The 26,662-nt window shown below is 38.2% G+C and overlaps 1 protein-coding gene across 1 annotated transcript in view; it reads left to right on the top strand.

The window, feature by feature from the left end:
- Positions 1 to 3,090: 3,090 nt before the first annotated feature.
- The window catches only part of TMCC3 (transmembrane and coiled-coil domain family 3), a 73,004-nt gene continuing 49,432 nt past the window's right edge, over positions 3,091 to 26,662 (top strand). Inside the window, exon 1 of the mRNA XM_070755840.1 lies at positions 3,091 to 3,207. Within this exon, the coding sequence (XP_070611941.1) occupies positions 3,142 to 3,207 (66 nt within the window). The 5' untranslated portion in view covers positions 3,091 to 3,141. The remainder of the gene's footprint in view (positions 3,208 to 26,662) is intronic.

Raw genomic sequence — 26,662 nt, 5'->3', positions numbered from 1 at the left:
ATTTTAACTTGGATGATTACACAAGATACTGAGACAATGCATCCACATGAAATAATGTAGAGGCAATGATAAAGCCATTTCAAAATATGTGTATCAATATAGCCTAGTAAACAACAGGATTGAATCCATTTGAATTAATAATATCCTTCAGTGTTCTACATATGAACATAAAAAATATGGCGCTAATGAGACAAGTAAGTGATTGGTGTGCAATAGTGCAGAAATGGAGAAATTTAGAACTATAACAAAAATAGATTGGGGAAACATGGTGAAACAGGAACCACCATTATGTAGAATAATCTAGGCACTATCGGTCAGATTTCATTAATCTCCAAGTGAATGCCTGAAGCTGAAAATAGACTAAATATTTCTCCAAGAAAAAGAAATCAAAATATAGTTCCAAATCAGATACAACAAGAAGATCTGTCAACATCAAGTAATTGATCAACCCAGTAGTAGTATTTGCAGTTCTCTTAGGTCTGGTGGGCTATTTGGTTGAGGTCCTAATGATGGCTTGGAATGGGGTTGTGGCTTTAACCTTAGATTGCATTATCCCTATGTAACCTTTCTCCCCATGTTAGTTTTGGGATTCATCTTGGTTTTCCAAAGAGTTCCAAGAAACAAAGTGTGTGAAGAGATACGCAGAGTGCTGTTGAAGAAAGATGAAGAGTGCATCCAAGCAAGCACAAGAAAGAACCCATAAAGGCTTTGAAAGCATTCTGATTTTTTCACTTTCTTTCCTCGTTCATATGAGGAACGTTCTTGGTATTTGCAGATAATGTCATTCAAGATCGACTTAAGAGTTGAACAATTTAGTGCAGGTGCCTTGTATGGCTATTTGGAGTGAGTTTGATTCTGCCATTGTCACGGAAGTGGGCAAGGTTTAGCTTATACCTGCTTAGTATTTGGATGATTAAGTTAGTGGTTAAGCTGGTTGAGAATGGGAATGAGAAAAGGCATATTACCTAGGAAATTCTGGGACTTCAAGTCCACACAGCTAAAAGTTGCCAAGTTTGAAAAATGCTGATCTCAAGCCAATTTGGGTTGTCTCAACTAGTGGAGGACACTGATATATAGGCTGAGAAATGCAGACGTATGTCTGTTTTTGTTCATTGTAATATGTTTCCTAAGGCAAAAAAGAAAAGATACTTAGCTGTTTTCCTTCTCACTTTCTTTCAATTTTATTTATTTATTTATTTTGTCCAAAACATAATACACATTGAAGAGAATAGATATGTAGAATATAAATAAAGAAAAGAATAGAAGAAAAGATATAAAAGTATAGGTGAACATATTTGAAAGGAAGAAAAGATAAATGAGATAAGGAAAGACAATTGGACAGGAGACGGAAGGCACATTTGATGTGCAAGAGGAGATCATGATTGTTATTACTTTTGTGCAGAAATCAAACAGTAAAAAGAGAAAACAAGATGGGAAATAATATTTCTTTTCACTGTTTCACTATGAAGCTATGTTGCAGTTCATGGTCTTGTATATTGTAAGAAGTTTGCCAACCAACTGAATGTAATTTGGGATTCTGTAGTTGTCAAGAAAATTCTCAATAATATATTTAAATGCTTTCCAGGTGATCTTTGAATCACTTGTCATTGATGGCATATGATTATGGACCAACATAGACCAACAACAGCTGATGCCTTCCTTAATCTTGGCATCAGCTGTTATTGAAAACATATGTCTTAAATAAGGAAAACCTTCATCTTCATTGTTGATCACTTTTACATTAGTCATAGTTTTGTATGTGAAGCAATATCTTTGTTGGGTCAACAAGTGGTTCATGTGCTTTTTTTTTGGTCCTGGAACCAAATTCTTTTGGATGGCCATTTCTTTTTTATGCAATGCAACTCTTGCATGCTATCCCATTCTAATATGTAACAACAGCATTTGGTGTACCTGAGCTTTACTCCAAGGCCCATTGTTTTTACATCTCCACAGATATTCCAGGTGTACTTGGTGTAACTGGATCTGTTCCATGTTTTCATATGTTTCATGTGTGCTGCATAGCCAACAGGTACTAAAGATGTACATTGTCATTGTATAAAAACAAAAGATTAAATTACAGATTATTTTCATGATTAGTAGCCAAATATATCTTAAGATACACTTAAATGTGCTTGTGAAATCAGAATTCATAGATGCATCACTTTTGGGTAAGTGAAGGAGCTAGATGTATTCTAAGATGGCTATTGGTTCACAAATTGTCCATGATATCAAAAGCCTCTGCAGTTAAAGGTGAATAAATTGTATGTATGTATGTATGTATGTATGTATGTATGTATGTATGTATGTATGTATGTATTCATTCATTCATTCATTCATTCATTCATTCATTCATTCATTCATTCATTCATTCATTCATTCATTTGTCCAATACACAAATACATAGGAAGAAAAATAGACATGTGGTAATATATATAAGGGTAAAAGTGAACTTAGAGGAGGGGATATATGAAAGGAAGAGAATATATATGATAGGTGAAAGAAAGGAAAGACAATTGGACAGGGGATGAAAGGCACACCAGTGCACTTAAATAAACAAATAAACATAGTTTCAGATGATATATTTTCCTTATGATTTGGAACATATCTTTAGAAGCATGTTATTAAAATATAGGATAACTTTTATCTTAATAACATGCTCCTAAATATACTTTGCTAATCGTAACTGTTTTCTGAGAAGCCTAGATTGATAGCCATACAAAAATTATAAACAATGTCTTTTAGTTATTTTATTTATTTTGCAAGCTATATACTACATTCAATTATAGCTGCAGAAACTATTTATCTGATGACCATCCTGTCTTAGGCTGGTCCTTTATGCATGATTCAGAGCTGGGCTTGTGTTTGCCACACCTGAATGTTACATAATTGCATACTGTCTGTCAATGACTGACATGTATTTAATAGGTGTCTCTCAGTCATTCATGGCAGCCCAACCTAACTGCATTAAACACAAATGTTATCTGTGAACTTTGCTACTTTCATTTTTCTGTTACAGTTTTGCAACTGCTATTACCAGCAGTTCTGAGATTCCTTCTTACTTAACGAAAAGGCCTGGTACAAATCACAGTATTTTCTGTTATATGAAGTATTATATACTGAGATAAATTTTAGACCAAGACAATGACTGAGCAACCTTCTGATGTGGATGACATAAAATGCGAACAAGAGACTCTTATACAGCTGGAGGTAAGCAGTTAAGCAGATAGTTCTAACGTGTGAAATGGTTTAGAGATTGTCAGATCTCACCAGTGTAGTAACTTTGAATTATTTGTCTCTGGTGAACCAAAACAGAGCTTTCGATGCTTGTGGCTTGTTTAAAATTTATAGAAGAACATTATAAAGAAAAACCCAAAGAATGGTAAATGTTATCCGGAAATTGCTGATTTTGAATGAGCATTTTATGTAAAAGATTTTGCTGGCAGGCTGAATGAAATTCTAAAGGACATAAAACATGTCTTTACTTATATAGATATACATCCCTTAAGGAGGCAGCTAAATATGTCCCCCCCCCCCCGTTTCTTTTCCATGAATAAGTAATTAAAACATGTCAGCAGACTGGTATCCAGGTAGAAGAATGCCATACTGGATTTCAGTGAATTCTTTAAAAAAAAAATCTTGGTAGTGTTAATTTACTGTAGAATCATTACCATTTTTTCACTTGATCTATTTTATTTTCAAATTCAGTATACTGTAGTAGCCGAAATAAATTTTATTGCATTCTTCAGATTTTCCATGTTAGATCAGTCCAGAATATATCAGTCCACAAACTTTACTAATTAACTTTGAAATCCAAGTCATTTTCCTTCTTTATTGAGCAAAGGGTGATTGGAGTCCAAGAAAGTCCAAGATAGATAAAAAGCGTATATGTTCACCTCAAGTGCATTGGTTTGAATGCTTAATTTATTTATGCACATTTTCCTTATTTCCCAACCAAAGAAATAAGTTAATATAAATTGCACATTTGGCCGCCTCTAGATGATGAAGGAAGCATATGCTGGGGAAAATAAGGAAATACTGATATAAATGTTAATTCCAGTACCTTGTTTAATTTTCAGGATTTTTACAATACGTTTTTACAACAGTGTTAGCAAAAAACTTCAGAAGAGAAGGATTTAGGAATAGTGATTTCTGACAGTCTCAAAATGGGTGAGCAGTGTGGTCGGGCAGTAGGAAAAGCAAGTAGGATGCTTGGCTGCATAGCTAGAGGTATAACAAGCAGGAAGATTGTGATCCCCTTATATAGAGCGCTGGTGAGACCACATTTGGAATACTGTGTTCAGTTCTGGATACCTCACCTACAAAAAGTTATTGACAAAATTGAACAGGTCCAAAGACGGGCTACAAGAATGGTGGAAGGTCTTAAGCATAAAACGTATCAGGAAAGACTTAATGAACTCAATCTGTATAGTCTGGAGGACAGAAGGAAAAGGGGGGACATTTAAATATGTTAAAGGGTTAAATAAGGTTCAGGAGGGAAGTGTTTTTAATAGGAAAGTGAACACAAGAACAAGGGGACACAATCTGAAGTTAGTTGGGGGAAAGATCAAAAGCAACGTGAGGAAATATTATTTTACTGAAAGAGTAGTAGATCCTTGGAACAAACTTCCAGCAGACGTGGTTGGTAAATCCACAGTAACTGAATTTAAACATGCCTGGGATAAACATGTATCCATCCTAAGATAAAATACAGAAAATAGTATAAGGGCTGACTAGATGGACCATGAGGTCTTTTTCTGCCGTCAGTCTTCTATGTTTCTATGTTTCTATGTATATGTATAATGCATAATGTTTAATAAAAAGAATAAATTTGGTAGTTGTAAAAAAACAGAGAAAGGAAATCATCTTGCCATTTTCAGGCCTCATAGATAAAAAAAGTACTTTAATAGAATATGGCCTAAATTTTTCTCTCACTTTGAGCTCAACACCTTAAAACGAGGGGCTTAGAAGTGTTGCCTTTGTCATGGTCCGACCATTTTCTACTGCGGCTTGACTTCCTGGCTCCAATCCTTCCCCGCAGGGAGACAGAATCGACTAGTATGTTCTGCCCCAGACACCTGATGGACCCAGAGGGCTTTCAAAGGGCACTTGCGGTTATACCAGATGCACTCGTCCACAGTTCGGCAGAGCCTCTTGCCGTGGCCTGGAACAAGGCTGCGATGGAGGATCTTGACCGGATTACGCTGTTGCGACCTCTCTGTGGCACTAGACCTTGGAGAGCTCCTTGGTTTACTGAGGGGCTCCGGGGGTTGAAATGCCAGAAGAGACGTCTAGAGAAGCGATGGAGGAAGAGTAAGTCCGAATCCGACCGAACATTTGTAAGAGCTCATATTAAGACTTACAAAGTGGCGCTCAAGGCGGCAAGATGTGCGTATCATGCCACCTTGATTGCATCAGTGGAATCTCAACCGGCTGCTCTGTTTAGGATGACCCTCTCCCTTCTTAACCAGGGGGCAGTTGGGGAGCCCTTGCAGAGCAGTGCTGAGGACTTTAACACATTTTTCGCTGATAAAGTCACTCAGATCCGGGTGGACCTCGACTCCGATTGGATAACAGAGTCAACAGACAACAAGTCAGTCGAGGTGACTGGGGCCCATCCTTGTCCATCTTTCTGGGAAGAGTTTGATCTGGTGATACCTGATGAAGTGGACAAGGCCATATGAGCTGTGAATTCCACCACCTGTTTACTGGATCCGTGTCCCTCCTGGCTGGTTTCAGCCAGCAGGGAGGTGACACGGAGCTGGGTCCAGGAGATTGTCAACGCTTCTTTGGGGAGGGGGTTGTTTCTGGCTCCTTACAAGGAGGCACTTGTGCGCCCCCTCCTCAAGAAGCCTTCCCTTGACCCAGCTATTCTCAACAACTATTATCCAGTCTCCAACCTTCCCTTTATGGGGAAGGTTGATGATAAGGTGGTGGTGCTCCAGCTCCAGCGGTCCTTGGAAGAAGCCAATTATCTAGGCCCTCAACAGTCGGGTTTCAGGCCCGGCTACAGCACGGAAACTGCTTTGGTCATGTTGATGGATGATCTCTGGTGGGCCCGGGACAGGGGTTTATCTTCTGTCCTGGTGCTTCTTGACCTCTCAGCAGCTTTCGATACCATGAACCATGGTATCCTTCTGCGCCAGCTGGAGGGGTTGGTAGAGGGAGGCACTGTCCTTCAGTGGTTCTCCTCCTACCTCTCCGGTTGGTCACAGTCGGTGGTAGTGGGGGATCAGAGATAGACCTCTAGGTTTCTCCTCTGTGGGGTACCTCAGGGGTCGGTCCTCTCCCCCCTGCTATTTAATATCTACATGAAACCGCAGGGTGAGATCATCCAGGGGCATGAGGTGAGGTATCATCAGTATGTTGATGATACCCAGCTGTACATCTCCACCCCATGTCCAGTCAACAAAGCAGTGGAAGTGATGTGCCGGTGCCTGGAGGCTGTTAGGGTCTGGATGGGTGTCAACAGACTCAAACTCAACCCTGATAAGATGGAGTGGCTGTGGGTTTTGCCTCCCAAGGACAATTCCATCTGTCCGTCCATTACCCGGGGGGGGGATTACTGACCCTCTCAGAGAGGGTCCGCAACTTGGGCATCCTCCTCAATCCACAGCTAACATTAGAGAACCATCTTTCAGCTGTGGTAAGGGGGGGTCGTTTGCCCAGGTTCGCCTGGTGCACCAGTTGCAGCCCTACCTGGACTGGGAGTCACTACTCACAGTCACCCATGCCCTCATCACCTCAAGGTTCGACTACTGTAACGCTCTCTACATGGGCTACCTTTGAAGAGTGTTCGGAAACTTCAGATCGTGCATAATGAAGCTGCAAGAGCAATCATGGGCTTCCCCAGGTATGTCCATGTTACACCAACAATCCGCAGTCTGCATTGGTTTCCGATCAGTTTCCGGTCACAATTCAAAGTGTTGGTTATGACCTATAAAGCCCTTTATGGCATTGGACCAGAATATCTCCGGGACCGCCTTCTGCCGCACAAATCCCAGCAACCGGTTATTTCCCACAGAGTTGGCCTTCTCCGGGTCCCGTCAACAAAACAATGTCATCTGGCAGAGCCCAGGGGAAGAGCCTTCTCTGTGGTGGCCCCGACCCTCTGGAATCAACTCCCCCCAGAGATTAGGATTGCTCCCACCCTCCTTGCCTTTCGCAAACTCCTTAAAACCCAGCCCTGCCATCAGGCATGGGGAAATTTATTCCCCTGGGCCGTTTCCATTTTGTATACGGTTTGTCTGAGGTGTATGACTGTTTTTTATATTAAGGGGTTTTAAATTGTTTTTAACTACAGTATTGAATTTGTACTGTTTTCTTTTTGTGAGCCACTCCGAGTCTTTGGAGAGGAGCGGCATACAAATCTAATAAATAATAATATTAAAAAGCACTGTTCTTCAGAAATAAGATTTCCATCCAGTTTGAGAGATGCTATGACTACAGTACTCTTCAATCTGGAAAGATGATCTACAAGGGAGATCGACTTGGGCTACTTGGGTCTGGTACACAACTATGTAGCCTAGAGTTGAATTACAATGCCCCAAATATCTGACTAAGATGTTACAGTTTGATCATACCAAGAGTCCATCATCAAAACCATGCTTCTTAGGAGTAGATTTGCAAAGCATGACTACCCATCTAATATCCTAATTGTGATGTCTGTTCATATATCTAAATTTAGAATATTGCAGGTTGAAAGTGATATTGCAGGGATCCTATTAAGTTACTTTGAATAAATTAAATGAATCTGCTGAGTTTATACAATTTTTATAATAAATTTGCACCTTCATATAACAGTTTCCTGCATTGATAAAATATTCATGCTGTTAAATGCATAATTAAACACAGCAAGGAATGAAATAAAATGTTAAATACGTAAAGTAAACAAAAATTGAACAATTTTATGAGTCAGTTAAGTTTTTACCTTACTTATATAGTTAATATTTAATCTGTTCTGTTTTGTTCAAAAAGGAATTGCATTATCAGATTGCTTATTCAGGGGGAAAAGCATGCCCCAAATACCTTGAAATATAATTTCTCAACATAAAATTATATACACTGTAGCTGGTAAATTTCAACTAGAATCACATGGGAGGTATTCTTGCAAATATATCTTCTGTGCCAGTTATGCAGCAGAAGTTTTAAATTTTTTATTGCTCTATTGTAAATTTCCTGAATGTAACAGAGTTAATTAGCTAGAAAACTAGAACTTCGCTTGAAATGTGAATTGTCAGCAGTCTGCTAACATGAGAAAAACAGAAGTGGAGATACAAGTATTGTCTGGAACAGTATTGTGTGTTATTTTCAGAATGTATTTGGAAAACTTAAAAATTGTGCTCTGCTTGGTATCCTGAATAGATACAGTATATTGAAAATTACATAGAAACATAGAAGATTGATGGCAGAAAAAGACCTCATGGTCCATCTAGTCTGCCCTTATACTATTTCCTGTATTTTATCTTAGGATGGATCTATGTTTATCCCAGGCATGTTTAAATTCAGTTACTGTGGATTTGCCAACCACATCTGCTGGAAGTTTGTTCCAAGCATCTACTACTCTTTCAGCAAAATAATATTTTCTCACGTTGCTTCTAATCTTTTCCCCTACTAACCTCAGATTGTGTCCCCTTGTTCTTGTGTATTAAAAACACTTCCCTCCTGAACCTTATTTAACCCTTTAACATATTTAAATGTTACCCAATATGCTAGATTTTAAATAACCCCCCTTTCTGTTACGTTTTACAGATTTTAATAGCTTCATTTCTGAATAAGATATTAAAAATTAAAACTGCAGACAAGATTTTTTTAAGAAAAACCTTGGGTAACTCCAGGTGCTTGTCACATTGCTTGATAATTTGCTATTTCCAGAACCTGGCCCTCATTATCTGAATCAGCTCCTCCAACTCAATCTTTCCCAGAGCTGCAGAGGTGTTTGATCGCCTGCCAGTTCTCCAGGCTGAGTCCATCTGGTCTATTTCTTCAGATCACTTAATACCATTATGTTTTTCAAATCAAGAGAATCTGCATGGTAACATCTGGGAGGAATAACATTATTCCATAATTTAACCACTGCACATTATGCTAATAGGGAATTAGGTCAGAAAAAATATTTTTTCTTGTACTGTATTTTTGTGCAGCCATCTAGTAATCATCCAGATTGTTGCAGCAAGACAAAAATGGCCTACATAGCTAATTTTTCCAGCATAAATACAAATATGCTTATGGTCTGAATTCTGGATATGTGAACTTCTTTCTGTTCTTGTTAATTGTCTCATACATCCCCATGAATTTTGTTGAACAAAATTCAATTCTGTCTGATTACGCGTCTGGAAGAATAAGTATTATAACAATGTAGATTGATTATATATTGAGAATGTTGTACATACTCCTGATCAGTTGGAGGATGATGAAGATATTGAGGACTCGGATTCAGATAGTGTTTATGAATTAGTGGGGGGCCCGGGGTTACAGGTAGTAGAACAGGTGGGAGGCCAACCACAGGATGGGGCTATGAGTTCAGGATCTAGCGAGGGAGAATCAGATGCTCGCTGGGTTAACCCTAAATTCAGAAGGGCCCAAAAATGTAGAGAACAGAGGTCTGGAAGAAGATATTAAGGAGAGGAATGAGTTAAATCAGGGATTCCCAACCAGTGTGCCGCGGCACACTAGTGTGCCGCGAGACATGGTCAAGTGTGCCGTGAACCTCCTAGGGAAGCTCCAGCTGGGCGGGGGGCAGCCGGTGCCGGTGCCTCCGACCCGGAGCTCCCACTCACAGCTGTCCCCCGGCTATTGCCCGATGCCGCTGTTTCCGGTGCTCTCCTGCTGGGCCCCAAAGAAGGAAGGCAAGAAAAAGGAGAGCTTCATTCTTCGTGCCTCCTTTTTCCTTTGGGGCCCGGCGGGAGGGCACCGGCAGCGAGAGCAGGAGGGCGCCATCACTAGCGGCACCAAGTAATAGCTAGGGGATGGTGGTGGCAAGAGCTCCAGGGCGGAGGCTCCGGCAGCGGCACGCCCAACTGGAGCTTCCCTGGCAGGGGCAGCAATCAGTGTCCTTTGGGGCCCGGCGGGAGGGCACTGGCAGTGGGAGCGGGAGGGTGCCGGCTGCAGCGGCCCCAGGCAGTCGCGGGGAGATGGCGGCGGCGAGAGGGAGCTCCAGGGTGGAGGCACCGACAGTGGCGGTTGGACGTGCTGCTGGATGCCGTACATGCTGGCACTGGCTCGCTGGCTAGGCCGGAGGTGCCAGCCCCACGCCCATGCCCAGCGCAGTGCCAGCATATATGGCGTCCAGCAGCACGTCCAGCTGCCGCCGTCAGGGCTCCCGCTCGCAGTCAGCCGCTCTGCCGCCACCCCTGTCTACTGCCCGATGCTGCTGTTGTCAGCATGGTGTAACGAGAGAAAAAAAGAGAGAGAGAGAAAGCGAGATAGCAAGAGAGAGAGAGAGAAAAAGAGAGATAGCAACAGAGGCAGAGAGAGAGAGATAGCAAGAGAGACAGAGAAAGAGAGAGAGAGAAAGAAAGAGAGACAGCAAGAGAGATAGAGAGAGAGAGACAGCAAGAGAGATAGAAAGAGAGAGAAAGAAAGAGACATAGCAAGAGAGGCAGAGAGAGAGAGAGCAAGAGAGAGAGAAAAAGCAAGAGAGAGAGAGCAAGAGAGGGGGAAGGAAGGAGAGAGAAAGAGATAGAGGGAGGGAAGGAGGGAGAGAGAAAGAGATAGAGGGAGGGAAGGAGGGAGGGAGGGAGAGAGAGCAAAAAGGAGAGGAAGGAAGAAAGAAAGAAGGTAAGAAAGAAAAAGGGATGGAGAGAGAGAAAGAAGGGAAGGAAGGAAGAGAGAGAAAGAGGGAGGGAGAAATAGAGCGAAAGGGAGGAAGAGAGAGATTTTTTTTGTCCAAACTTTTTTTTAGCCCCCCCCCCCCTCAATGTTCCCCAGGATTTTGAAAATATGAATAATGTGCCGCGACTCAAAAAAGGTTGGGAAACACTGAGTTAAATACTGTAGTGATATATTTGGCACGTCAGGGGGTCAGTGGAGAAGAAGGGTGGAGTTTCAAGGTTGCCAAAGGGAAGATGGATGTGTTTCTTGCCGCTCTCAAGTAAGCAAAAGGATTCTGTGTTGTTAACAGTTAGTTCTGCTGTTTTTCAAAGTCATGCTGTTAGGAAAATAAATCTTGTTAAGTGGAGCAGGAGAAGGAATGTGAGGAATGCAGCTAAGAGAGATAACGGACCCAAGTGCCTGTATGGAATGTGTTTGAATTATAGGAGAGCAGAAATAAATGGAGTTTCTTTATTCATGAAATGATGCATTTAATAAGAGTTATTTGTAATTGCTAAATTTCTACCAGAAACCAGAACAGAGAATATATTAAATTTCTTCTAAACAGAAGGAGGAATTCCAGTAACAGCACACATTTCTCTTGCAGCCTTTGATTCATACATTTAAATATGTTTCTTGGGCATTTAGATCTATTTTTTGAGTAAAAGGAGTTCTGCTAAATAGCTTTCTAGTACTGGTAGATAGAGATTTTTATTTTTAAAAAGTATCCATCTATTTGGCATTGGTCGCGACAACTCAGGTTGTGCAAGTCTATTACAGAAAGGGGATTATTTAAAATAGCAACAAGCAAAAATAAAGAGATATTCATGAAATTTTCAAATGTTTTCCCTGACCAAATTTATTTCACTGGAATTAAAGTGATGGTGTGAGAATCAGATAATTCAGAAATAACCAACCAAGTGATCGCTAATCATGATAGTATTATGTACGTCAAATAGCAAGTTAGTAAAAACCAGAATTAGTAGTGTTAACCATAAATAGTTAGAAAGGAAAATGTTTTTTATATTTATGATGGTTGAAAAATTTACAGAATTTAAGTATATTAATACTTTGTAAATGAATGAAGAGTTTCTGGCAATGATTGATTTCCAGTTTCTTCATGCAGACTTTTTTTTAAAGAGGAAACATTTATTCTAGTCTGTTCAAACTCATCTTACATTTATTTTCAAAGGATTTGTAGCAAATAGCACTTCAAGATAAACTTTCAGGGATGAAGACAATGTTTCCTGGATAATTTATGTTCAGTGTATCTAATGAAGAGAATATGTCTTTTGAGTCAATATTTTCAAAACTTATTTAAGAGAATGCTGTATGTCTTTTAACAAACTCCTATCTATGCAAAGATAGCATACGTTTTGAGACAATTTGAAAACTGTAGATAGCAATTGCCCAGTTTTCATTAGCAGCAAAGTAAAGTTTCATGCATTGTTGCATTTGTGTTCCATAGCATCCTCTAAAATATAAAAAAGGGATAATTAATGAGTTGACACAGGCCTTTTTGGGTGAATGGGGAGATGGGGAGATAGGCATTTGCTGTCCCTAGGGAGCTCTTTTCACCGTGTCTCCAGCCTCTCACAAAAACTGTGAAGGAAAAGATTACTCTGGCGCAAACTTTAAAAACCACTATAAAAATTTATGTCATCAAATAAAGACTGAATGTACCAACTGCCACATTAATCAAGAAGAAAACCTCCTACGTACAAAATCAACTTGTGCCTTCTATAACTTTGTAAACAATAAACTCAAAGACTCTAGATCCATCCCACCCCTTAAAGGACCTAATGATAAAGAGTATAACAATGAAACAATTAAAGCCAACCTCTTTAACATCTTCTTCAGCTCTGTCTTTGTTAACAGCAAGGGCTCATGCCCAGCATTTCCTAGTCGCAACTCAACTAACTTCAGTGATCTAACACAAATTGAATGTACAGAGGAAAATGTTAAAAAAATCATTACACAACCTAAAATCTTCCCTTCCTATCAGACCAGACGGACTATGCACATACTTCTTTAAAAAGCTCTTCTCAACCCTGGCTGAACCCCTAAGCATAATTTTCAAAATATCTTCTACAACTAGCTCCCTACCTAAACTCTGGTCTCTATCCACAGTCATCCCTATCTTCAAAAAAGGTGATCCAAACAATGTTGAAAACTACAGACCAATTTCCTTGACTTGTGTCACTTACAAAGACGTGGAATCCATCATAAACCAATCCATTACACTTCATATTGAAACTAAAATCCTATGGCATCTCTGGCATGATTGGATTTCAGCGTTCCTGTCCAACAGACAACAAGTGGTCAAAATAGGTAATGCCATATCTAATCCTGCTCCAGTTAACAATGTTGTCCCACAAGGCAGTGTTTTAGGAACAACTCTCTTTAATAAACGATCTCTGTGACAATATGACAAGCAATTGTGTTTTCAAATCTCTACAAATAAATGCTCCGTCCTACACATTGGTAAAAAGAATCCAAATACTAAATACATACTTGGTAAAACTGAACTAACAGAGGACCCTCACTCAGTCAAAGACATTGCAGTACTCACTTCCAATGAGCTGCTAGAGCCCACTGTAACAGCATTGCCAAAGAAGCATTAAGAATTGTAAACCTAATCTTATGTAACTTCTTCTCTAGAAACACTGATTTATTAACCAGAGCATACAAAACATTTGTCAGACCTATTCTAGAATATAGCTCACCTGTGTGGAATCTACACTGCATATCAGATATTAATACAATTGAAGGAGTCCAGAAATACTTGACAAGAAGAGTCCTTAACTCCTCCTCACGTAACAAATTACCCTACTCCTTCAGACTTAAAATACTAAATCTAGAAAATTTACAACTACGTCGTCTCCGAACTGGTTTAACTGTTGTTCATAAAATCATACATCATAATGTATTCTCTGTCAGTGGCTACTTCACCTTTAACAACAACAACACAAGAGCACATAATAGATACAAACTGAGTGTAAATTGCTCCAAACTTGACTGCAGAAAATACAATTTCAGCAATAGAGTGGTCACCGCCTGTTACTCATTACCTGACTGTTGTTGCTTCCCCCAACCCCAAAATCTTCAACCTTACATTATCTACAATTGACCTCTCCCCTTTTCTAAGAGGTCTGTAAGGGGTGTGCATAAGTGCACTTATGTGCCTAATGTCCCTGTCCTACTGTCTTATTATCCTTTCTATTACTATGTTCTACTTATGTTATGTTATGTTAATATGTACTATAATACTATACTTGTTTGACAAATAAAATAAATAAATAAATAAAAATGTAAGATTCCTTCCATAGCAACCTTATTCCTCCCATTCACAATCACCTCAATAATCTTGCCTTAGGCCTTAGACTTGTGGACTTCAACTCCCAGAATTCTCCAGCATAGCATAGCTGGCTGGAGAATTCTGGGAGTTGAAGTTCACAAGTCTTAAAGTTGCCAAGTTTGGTGACCCCTGCCTTAGGCTGTCCAAGAAATAACCAGCCTCCAGCAGCCTACTTTAAATCCATCTTATTTTGCCAGCCATTCCACCACCAACTTTCTTCTTCTTCTCAAATTGTTCTGGTTTTAAGTCTCTGCTTGTCTCTTCCTTTTTGTCAGTTCGGCGTAGTGGAAAAGTAGCTGCCTATGGGAAGGTTATGAGAACCTAAGTTACCTTTCAGCTTCTATTTGTCATTTCAAAAAAAATAACATGTTCAGATGCTAGAGAGCCATTGCTGAGGCAAACTCACATGGGTTTTCTTCTTTTTGGTTCCTTAACAGACATATTTTTTAACTACAGAAAATATCAAGGGGATTTATTTTTCCTTATTAAAAAGATTGATTTCTGTACTGGCACTTTCTGCTTTCTTTGGGGTATGTGTATTAAGTCATTGAGAGTGCCTAACAGAAGCAGCATGGTGATCTAGTGATGAAGATGCTCATCTCCCATTCCGGAGGTTGAGAGTTCAATCCTAGGCTGCCCCAAATGTGTCTTAAAGAGAAGATATCTGCTGCAAATTCCATGCAGGTGTCAGGAAGGGTAACCAGCCCCTTAAAGGCTCAGCTCCATTCAGATGCCCCGACTCTACCCTGATTTAAGGGCTTACAGGGTCATTAAAATAAAAACAAAGATCCCAACAAAATTTCAACAAGGAGAGTTAATTGCTCCTCACAAGATAAATATGATTGTAGCTTGCTTCTGTAGTAATTTAAAATACTATTATACTATTAGTCCTCCAGACTACACAGGTTGAGTTCATTAAGTCTTTCCTGATACGTTTTATGATTAAGACCTTCCACCATTCTTGTAGCCCGTCTTTGGACCCGTTCAATTTTGTCGAGACCTCACCTACAAAAAGATATTGACAAAATTGAACGGGTCCAAAGACGGGCTACAAGAATGGTGGAAGGTCTTAAGCATAAAACATATCAGGAAAGACTTAATGAACTTAATCTGTATAGTCTGGAGGACAGAAGGAAAAGGGGGGACATGATCGAAACATTTAAATATGTTAAAGAGTTAAATAAGGTCCAGGAGGGAAGTTTTTTTAATAGGAAAGTGAACACAAGAACAAGGGGACACAATCTGAAGTTAGTTGGGGGAAAGATCAAAAGCAACACGAGAAAATATTATTTTACTGAAAGAGTAGTAGATCCTTGGAACAAACTTCCAGCAGACATGGTTGGTAAATCCACAGTAACTGAATTTAAACATGCCTGGGATAAATATCTATCCATCCTTAGATAAAATACAAAAAATAGTATAAGGGCGGACTAGATGGACCGTGAGGTCTTTTTCTGCCGTCAGTCTTCTATGTTTCTATGTTTCTATTTCTAATTAAAAGAAGCCTTAAGCTAACAATTAGTAAATTAGTAGTATTAGAAATGATACATGGTAGTATTTGTGCTGCTGTGGATCCTCTCCTATATGTGCTACATCTGTGCATGACCTTGGGTGGCCCTGCAGCGATCATGACAAGATATAAAAGTAGCAAAGTGATGACAGAATAATTTACTGTTTAAAGATTGCTGCTACATGGTCCTCTCAGGAAAAAAAAATTAACATACAGATGAAATCAGGATAACTTTAGGAATTACTTTTCAGCCTCTTTTAGGAACCCCCCCCCCCTAATGCCAGGATTCCATCTATTCATTAGAAAATACATTATAGCTCATAACTACAATCATTCACAACAAACCTAAGTTTACGAACAAGCCTTTCAAGGTCAGCAACATGGCTTATTTGGGACACATCTTCCTTAATTCTAATTTTAACAATGAAAGCCTAGAAAAGTCACTATGTTTTTTGTAACGCTTTTTCTAGCACAATATATTTATTTATTTTATTTATTTTATTTATTTTATTTATTTTATTTATTTTACTTATTTTACTTATTTTACTTATTTTATTCATTCATTCATTCATTCATTCATTCATTCATTCAATTTTTATGCCGCCCTTCTCCTTAGACTCAGGGCAGCTTACAACATGTTAGCAATAGCACTTTTTAACAGAGCTAGGCTATTGCCCCCACAATCCGGGTCCTCATTTTTCCCACCTCGGAAGGATGGAAGGCTGAGTCAACCTTGAGCCCGTGATGAGATTTGAACTGCTGACCTTCAGATCTACAGTCAGCTTCAGTGGCCTGCAGTACAGCACTCTACCTGCTGCGCCATCCCACCTCAGGCAGGGAAAAGGAAATAGATCCCCAGCTCCTTTTTCACAATAGCATCCATTATGAAACTACACAGGCATCCATCCATCCATCCATCCATCCATCCATCTATCCATTCATCCATCCATCCATCCATATCTGTCTGTCTATCAGCTATTTAATCATCTATCATCTGTCTCTGTCTATTATTGATCATCATCTATTATCTATCATCTGTCTTTATCTATTTATCTATCAATATATCATCCATATTATCTAACTATCTATTATCATCTATCAATGACATTTATTATCTATATATCATCTATCTATATCATCTTTCTATCAATATATCACCTGTATTATCTAACTTATTAGACATTATTTATATCTATCATCAATGTTATTATCTATTCTTTGTCTGTCTGTCTATCTATCTATCTATCCATCCATCCATCCATCCATCCATCCACTTTCCCCCTCTCTCCCTCTTTCCCTCTCGTGGTCTATGGGAGGAATTCAGTGTGTCTTGTAGTTACTACTGACGTTCAAATTCCTTGAACAATATGATATGGCCCCCCAAAAAGGTTTATTGCCCTGTCTCTCTTTTGACCCACTCTTGAATATGAAAGGTATGCATGCAAGAGCCTTTAAAATATGCATCCAGTTTTTATTATTTGTTACTTCAAAGTGAGTATTAAAAATTAAAGATTTCTAATAAAAATGTGGTATTGTAGTGTCTACTTTCTGTGTAAGATAATTATTACAAGAGAACCACTTTCTGGACTGTTGAGTGCTATTTCTAGACTAAGCCCAGAACAGTTACAATAATCTTGTTGTTTAATATGGGAGAGAAATCTCTTTCATCTTAGTGAATACAAAGAAAACAATTATTTGCTACTGAAATTACACCTTCGTTAGTTGCTGTTTTTCATTCTGACCCACTTTAGAAATGACTAATTCTCCATAGTAGTGGAGATATCATCCAGGAATGGGTTGATCTTGTCTGCTTAGCTGATTGGATTGAATCTGTCAGAGCTGTGAGGACACCCCTCTGTTGCTAATGCTCAGTGAAGGGCTACCAAAAGTTTTACTACCACACTGTGGGTGTGGCTTATGCAAGATGCCCTGATTTTTCTTTCAACATCTTTCAGTGCAAATTGGGTGTTTTAGGGTGGAGCCCCACTGCGTTCCATCCGGGCAGCAGCTCACCCCTTCTAATGCTCCCCAACTTTTGATTCAGTCCTTCAGCTAGGACAGATGTGTCAAAATTCCTTCCATTTCTCATAGAAGCATTTTTAAACTCGGTAGCAAAGAATATTCCTGGAATTCAACGTGAACTTTTTCTAACCATCAGATTCCTGAACTATAGAGTCCCTGGGTTTATTTCATCTGAGAACTTTGGGTCGAGCCATGAGTGGCAGACAAGCATCGTGAGCAATAAGGTGCTTGTCCCCATGCCTGCTTTTGGACTGTGACATTTGAACTGGGCAGAGGAGCTATCGTTCTCCTCTATAATTATTGTTCGGCAGGTAGGCTGCTCATTATAGAGAGATTTGCACTCCTTTTCGTGTTCTTTCACAACAGAATATCTGTTATTCTGAGCAGTCTTTCTTTGTAACCAGTAACTCCTGATCCGGCTCTGAATCTTTAGGTCTCCCTAGGTATCTACATTCTTGGGCTATCAGTGAGTATGCGTGCCATGACCTCTGATGCTGAGGACAGTAACCTTGGCATCATTTTCTCTCATAAATAACAGTAGAATCACTTCATTTTGTTTTATTTTGTTGTCTTAACAATATGAGATATATGCAAACATTTTGAATTTCTCCTGCAAAAATCTACATCACTAGATGGTAGCATTAAAATATACAGTTTTGTAAAAAATACTAGGATCCCTGAAACTCCTCATATTTTCATCTCCTAAAATCATGCATTTCTGTGGCATTTTCCCCAAACAACACTGAACACACAGAACCATACTTGATGTGAGGGCAAAAAACTTAAATAACCCTTACCCTTAGGGTTTTCAAAGATTATAGTCAGAGGTTCTGAGATCATGTCTGCAATTTCTTTCAGCATTCCTAAAATGTAATTTGTCTGAGTCCAGAGACTTGTATTCATTTAAGGAAGCAATTTGAGGTCTTACAGTAAGTTTATCAGTCCTGAACTGTTAACTTAACATTTTACCTGTTATATTAGGAAATCCTTTTTCTTCGTTATCCTATGACACCGAAGCCAAAGTAAAGACATGAAGTAGCTCTGCTTTTTCTCTATTTTTCATTAGCATTTATTTCTCCAACTTCCTTATCTATGCAACAAATCTACCACTTTGCTGATTCTTATTTTTTACATAGTCCTAAATCCATGGCTTATTACATTTTTCCTTGCTCAGCAACCTCTTCTCATTCTGAGCTTTAATCTTCTGGATTTATTCTTAATTATTAGCCCTTCTATTTCTATTGTGTCTTCTTTTTGCTTCTCAGTTTGTAAGTGCTATTCATCTACATAGCATTTAAATTTTTTAAATAGAAATATTTGTATATGTTTGGAATGTTCTGTTTTTTAAGTGTTTCCATGAACTGATTTATCCTGCAAAATTTCAAGAGCTTTTATATGCCTACCTTTTCTATGAATCATTTAAATCTATCCTCCCCAAGTCCAAATTCTGGGACTAACATCTCACAACTGTTCCTTCCTTAGTTATCTTGAACTTGAATTTTTTTCATGGGCATACAGTGGTACTTCTACTTACAAACTTAATTCGTTCCGTGACCAGGTTCTTAAGTAGAAAAGTTTGTAAAAAGAAGCAATTTTTCCCATAGGAATCAATGTAAAAGCAAATAATGCGTGAGATTGGGGAAACCACAGGGAGGGTGGAGGCCCTGTTTCTTCCCAGGAGATTCCTAGAGGCCCCATGGAGGCTTCTCCCCGTCTTTTCGGTCCCTGTTTCCTCCCAGGAGATTCCTGGAGAAGCACCACAGAGGCTTCTCCCTGCCTTTTCCGGTTACAGTTTCGGAGGCTCGGGTTTGTAAGTGGAAAATGGTTCTTGAGAAGAGGCAAAAAAATCTTGAACACCAAGTTCTTATCTAGAAAAGTTTGTAAGTAAAAGCGTTCTTAGGGAGAGGTACCATGGTATTGTACTTTGTGTTGGTAAGAGGAGGCGTTCTTAACATCTTCCTTCCTACATGGGTTAGGAATCTACCTACAGGTAGTCCTTGGCTTATGACCACTTCTGTTGATAGTTAAGATAATTAAGTGAGCCATGTCCAATTCTATGACTTTATGCTATGATTGTTAAGTGAATCATTGTGGTTGTTAATTGAGGCAAATGAACATTAAGTGAATCTAGCTTCCTCTATTGACTGTTGTTGGAAACCGTCTAGAACCGTGATGGTGAACCTATGCCAAAGGTGGTACACATAGCACTCCATCGCCAGCTGGTCTTTAGGGTTTGGGCAATACGGTGCACATGAGCACGATCCAGTTTGGGCACACAGTGCCAAAAGGTTTTGCCATCACTGGCCTAGAAGGTTGCCAGCTGGCAAATACTTGACTGGGGGATGTTGCAACCATCATAAATTCATGCCAGTTCCAATTTTGATCATGTACCTGCAGAGATGCTACAAGGGTTATATGTGAGAGAACTTTTTTTTAGCACTGTAATGACTTTTAGTGGTTAGGAAGCAAATGGTTTGAGGGATCTATCTCCTCAGCCACTTGTTCCCTTCCAGGATCTTGCTTTCTCTTCTTGTCCTTTGATCCACAAGGGGGCAGAAATGATAAAAATATTACTTCCACTTACAGTTCTTCCCTGCTTTTTAAAATATATTTTCATTAAAAGTTTAAAACGAAATCTTATAATATTCAAAACCAATACTCAGAATGAAGAGAAAAACAAAAACGACAGAAATAAGAAAAGAACAAATCAAAAAGAGCAGAAAAATTATAAAGAAATGACCTCCGATTTTCTTTTAAAGCAAATACAGTGTTTCCTCGATTTTCGCGGGGGATACGTTCCGAGACCGCCCGCGAAAGTCGAATTTCCGCGAAGTAGAGATGCGGAAGTAAATACACTATTTTTTGGCTATGAACAGTATCCCAAGCCTTCCCTTAACACTTTAAACCCCTAAATTACTCACCATGTTTATTTATTAAAGTTTATTAAAAAAATGTTTTTTAAAGGCAGATGAAAGTTTGGCAATGATATATGACATCATCGGGCGGGAAAAACCATTATACAGGGGGAAAAACAGTGAAGTATTTTTTAATTAATATTTTTTTAAAACCGTGGTATAGACGTTCCGCGAAGTTCGAACCCACGAAAATCGAGGGAACACTGTATAAGTATAACTGTAAATAACTTTTTTACTTGTTCCGCCATCTTAATATATCTTTTAAAAATTTAATCTAAGTCTTAATTATTTTGAAATATGCAATTTATATGCATCATATTAATGCCCATATTAATACATAGCATTTTATGTTCTTTACCTTAAAACCTATTTTACTCATGAATTTTATATTTTTATCAACATCTTTGTGTTTTCTTTGATAATGTTAGAACCTCCTGATGTACTAAATTAGTAATATGTTTCTTGAGTATCTGTAGAGATAAAAATTCCTTATTATATTATCTGTAAAATTTAGCTTAGTGCAGGCTTAGAAATAGCCTTAATTTTGATAGGGTAGAATCTGTGGAGAGGAGGTTAGTAAATTGAAAAAAATTGATCATCTGGAACTAACTAATACAGAAAACACATATTAAGAGTGGAGGAAAGAACATTGTCTTAGCTCTGTGTCATACTTCCTGCATGGCAAACAGTCAGGCTTTAGCAAATGAATCTAATTTAGTCTCTGCTAAGTTAATAAGCAAATAAACAAGTATATATTTCACTTATATCTTTCAGAGTTTTTGATTTGATTTTGCTCTAAATTAGGAGCAGCAATGGCTGGAGTTCAACATTTTATTATTTTATATTAAACTAAATGGCATGTTTCTCCATGCTGTTGGTCTTTCCTATCCTTCCTCAGCCACATTATTTATCTGGACTAGATTTAACCATGTGGCCAGAGGCTGACTTTCCAATGAGATGCACTCCAGTTCAATGAGATGCCATGGTGATAATTATATAAGAAAGGCTCCTGCGAGGAGATGTTTGTTTGTTAGAGTGCCTCATGTATTGTTCTCATTATAATGCTGGGAAAATGCATAAAGTATGGGTCCCAAACATGGCAACTTTCATGACATAAAGGAAATGAAAACACTAGGTGGTAAATTATTTTATTTATTTTTATTTGTCAAACAAGTATAATATTATAGTACATATTAACAAAACATAAGTAGAACGTACTAATAGAAAGAATAATAAGACAGTAGGACAGGGACATTAGGCACATAAGTGCACTTATGCACACCCCTTACAGACATCTTAGAAAAGGGGAGAAGTCAATTGTAGATAATGTAAGGTTGAAGATTTTGGGGTTGGGGGAAGCAACAACAGAGTCAGGTAATGAGTTCCAGACGGTGACCACTCTATTGCTGAAATCGTATTTTCTGCAGTCAAGTTTGGAGCGATTTGCACTCAGTTTGTATCTATTATGTGCTCTTGTGTTGTTGTTGTTAAAGGTGAAGTAGTCACTGACAGAGAGTACATTATGATGTATGATTTTATGAACAACAGTTAAATCAGTTCGGAGACGATGTAGTTGTAAATTTTCTGGATTTAGTATTTGAAGTCTGGAGGAGTAGGGTAATTTGTTACATGAGGAGGAGTGAAGGACTCTTCTTGTGAAATATTTCTGGACTCCTTCAATTGTATTTATATCTGATATGCAGTGTGGATTCCACACAGGTGAGCTATATTCTAGAATAGGTCTGACAAATGTTTTGTATGCTCTGGTTAATAAATCAGCGTTTCTAGAGAAGAAGCTACATAAGATTAGGTTTACAATTCTTAATGCTTTTTTGGCAATGCTGTTACTGGGGGCTCTAGCACTTAGGTCATTGGGAATGAGTACTGCAAGGTCTTTGACTGAGTGAGGGTCCTCTGTTAGTTCAGTTTTACCAAGTATGTATTTAGTATTCAGATTCTTTTTACCAATGTGTAGGATGGAGCATTTGTTGGTAGAGATTTGAAGTTGCCAATTGTTTAGAGATCTGCCTTGTGCCTTTCCACCATATAGAAAAGATTTCAGAAATGAGAGGTCCTTGGTGCACTGAGCTTGCTTGTTTTATTGCAAATATTTTATTACGTTAACTAGATAACATCCTCAGTGCTAGTAAGAAGTGTTGTTTGCTGTCAGTTTATATTCTGGTGTCCTGCTGTCATTATTGGTGGAATTGGTCTTAGAGATTCTTTGGTTGGGCTGTTTACTGATGGCTTTTTGACAGCTTCTTAATTGGGGTATTGTTTACTTGATTGTTGCTATTAGAAAAAAATCCAGACTTAATTGATACAGGTAGTTACAACCTTACAACAGCACTGAGAAAAATGGGTGAACTAAGAGTGTGGCAACTAGCCATGCTCACAAAATAAGCAATGCCTACAGAATCAGTAGTAGAAAAATTTAGAACACCAAGCCAGTTCATCCTGGTTGTCTTAGTGGTTTGGTTGTTAGAATGTGTGCCTAAGACACAGTTACATCAGAAGCGTTTAAAATGGATTAGGGTAGATTCTTGTGCGTGTCCCCCCCCCTCCCTTTAAGAGAAATGTATGAAGCATAGAGTTTCTTTTAAAAGCAGCAAAGATGGGAGGGGACACTCTGGCTGATCTCTTAATTTTTAAAATTGACAGCAAAAAGAAATACCAATTGACTCACAATTGGTTTATGATTCCCCCCCCCAGTGGTTCGACGATCAATAGCAGTGAAGATTGCTTGTGAAGAATTTAGAAATGAGAAATCTGCATTGATTGATGGTTATCACATCTAATAAAAATAAATTCTTTAGTTTAACAATGCATTTAAGCACTTCCTCACCTATGTTATTACCTATCTATATATTTAGGTGTAGGAGAATAATTCATATACTAATCGTATATCCCTGTACATTTAGCTCCAGTTGATAATCTAGGATTTCAGTATCATAGGTATCAAAAGTATAGGAAGAAAATCTCCTTATCAATATTTTCCATGGCATATATAATTTTATATTTGTCTCTTTAATTTTTCATATGTTTCTACTGGCCTTCTGGCAGTGGTAGTGCTATGTTTCTACTGGCCTTCTGGCAGTGGTAGTGCTATGTTTCTACTGGCCTTGTGGTAGTGCTATGTTCAATCTTTCAGTTGGCAGAAAACAATACTGGCATGAAAGTTGCTGCCTCCATTGCTCATATGTTTCCTCATCTGATTTAGTGTGGAATAGTGCAATCCTTATTCTATATGTGCAATAAGTGATAAATATTCCTTTTATTCTCTGGTTCTATTGGCCAGTGCATCACCAGCTTGTGGGGAAATAATTCAATAATTCTAGCATTGCAACACGTTGTCATATCTAAACTACTAAACCCCATTTTTTATAACCTGATCTGAATCAAGTTTTGAAAAATCAAATCAGAATTTAGAAGGGAGGCAAGTTCTTTTCACTAAACATACGCAGTTCCTGTCGCCGTTCTTCCTATGTTTTAGCCTCCAGGCCCCTAATCATCTTTGTGGTGTGCTTTGTCCTCTTTTAAGTCACAAGGTTTAAATCTTCACATGCAAAACTATACTGAATAAAAATAGTTATAAACCGATCTTTGTGGAAATTTGTAAGCTTCAAAATAAATTATGAAATAACATTGTTTTCCTCCCCACTTTCCACTTCCTCCAACATTCTTCCAGGTTTCTATTACTCATGCATGTATTTTCTCAGGGTGAAGTCCCTATTCACTCTCTAGTTGTCTGGATTTGTTCACCATATTCAACAGGTGAAAGAATGTGTGTCTCTTCAGATGAGGCATTGAGAGGAAATGTGTGATACATGAGTCACAGATAAGACATCCTCCCTGGATACAGGTGTGGTGATTTGGTGTCCTACTTTTTTCATTTCAATAGGTTGCATCTGTCATCTCAGTACATAAACATCATTTCTAGTTTTCCAACCACCTTGTGTAATGATTGCAGAGAAATAATGACTGAATGACAGGGATTATTAGATTCAAATTGCCACATTTGGACAGTTTTAGCAAATGTGTATTTATGTATGATTCACTGATACCTGACCAGACTTGCTACAGCAAAATTAGTAGTCGAGTGTATTTTCAACCTCAGATGGATAGTATATCATCTTACCACTTTTTGCATTTTTCCCCTGTGTGCAATAACTCACTCCTTTAATAACTAAGCTATAACATTCATGAAACACATAGTATACAAATATAAATTATCCAAATAATGTATTACTATAGGAGCTTATATGAGAAAAGGTAAATAAAGCATTTATAAGTAAGCTGGGACACTGTCAGAAGACTAGCTAAAATTACCAGGTGATTGTTGAGTGTTTAGAAAGTAAGAACATATTCACACAGCCTTTTTCCCTGGCCTGAAAGCCCTCAAGTAATAATTCATGTCTACACATCATGGTTGCATATAGTTCAAGTATAACGTTAGCAGATTCACTCCTTAACTCAGGAATGTCAAAATCAAAGCCTAGGGGACAGATCCAGCTAGCAGGCCTGCCCTATAAACAGCGGAGGACCAGCCTGCAGTGCCTCTGCCAACAAAAATGGAGCTTGGACTTCTCCGCGCAGCCCTTGCGAACTCCATTTTTGCCAGCAGAGGTTTGCAGGAGCCTGTCACAGCCGATAGATTGCTTGGACCACCACAGCTGCCCCTGACATGAGTGACATCAAGCTGGCCACACCCACTCCAGCCATGCCCACCCCAGCCTCTGAAGGTCAAACACAACCCTGATGTGGCCCTCAATGAAATCAGGTTTTACACCCCCGCCTTAACTGATACATTTCATTTTAGTATATTGTATGCTACATTTCACTGCTGCTTGTATCTTTTTAATTAGAGAAGATACATATTATTAGACATAATTGTTTACTTCATTTACCTAAAGTTATACTTCTGCACATGAAAACATTCAGATATTAAAACATTTGACTTACTTATATTTCTGTTACTTAAGTATAAAATTTGGATGCACCAAAAGCTATGTTTGTTATGCACAAATGTTTTGTAGAATATTAATGTATTTAGCCCTGTATATAACTATAAAGATATTTTATGCCACTGAACTCAACACTTTGGAATGTATTGAGTATATCTATTCAATATACAATAATTGAATAGAAGATGGCATTACCAGTCTGCTATAAAATATCTTAAGGTTGATAATTCTTCAGATCCAGCAATAGATATTTTTTTTCTTACTGTAAAACTATACTTTGTCCTCTACTAAAAAATAGAATGCAAAATTATTTCATAATCAGCAAATATGTGTAGATAAGAAATTATAGATGAATCTCTGCAATTTTAAATGGCAAAGCACTGGTATTAATTTTCAGATATTCTTCTGAAATCGTAGCTATGTAGGAAGCCGTATTTTATGCTAAGGGAAGCTGATCTTACCACCTACTCTATTACATAATGGCTTTTCTTTAATCGGTATTAATTCTGAACTCAATGCTCTGAGACCGACAGGCTAAGTTATAATCTTTAATTCTGCAGAGAATGGATGTAATATAATTATACTAAATGTATTTCAGAATAATTGACAGCTCATAAAGGAGATGGCAGAGAATTGAGAAAGTGATAATTGATTTTAAATTTTTTGTCTATGGAGACAATTCTTTGCATAGTTATAGTTAAAACATAATTATTCCTGATAACCCAGCTGCTACTTATTTTACTCAATAGCCCTATCTCAAATCTTCTGATGTACTATCTTAGAAAAAATAGAAATTTGCAAAAGCTTATTGTATTTAAATGTTGCAACATTTGTGCAGACTGCAATTTAAAAACATTAAAAAAGAACTTTGGTACAATGTTAATTTGTAGACATTAATGTAGATATGAAGAGATGTAAGGTAGTAATTTATTGCATTTTAAATATGTTTAGTACTTTACACTTACGTTTGAATTAGCAAAAGATAAAAAGAAAAAAAATCATAACTGGATTTATCTCTTTCATTTCATTGATGCTTAAGAAACAGGAATAGTTTGATTAAAATTAGGAAAAAAGTCATTAAATT

This window comes from Erythrolamprus reginae, chromosome 6 (genome assembly GCF_031021105.1).
Source record: "Erythrolamprus reginae isolate rEryReg1 chromosome 6, rEryReg1.hap1, whole genome shotgun sequence".
In the NCBI taxonomy this organism is placed as follows: domain Eukaryota; kingdom Metazoa; phylum Chordata; class Lepidosauria; order Squamata; family Dipsadidae; genus Erythrolamprus; species Erythrolamprus reginae.
Note: the sequence above shows the minus strand (reverse complement) of the source record. Positions and strands in the feature narration are given on the sequence as shown.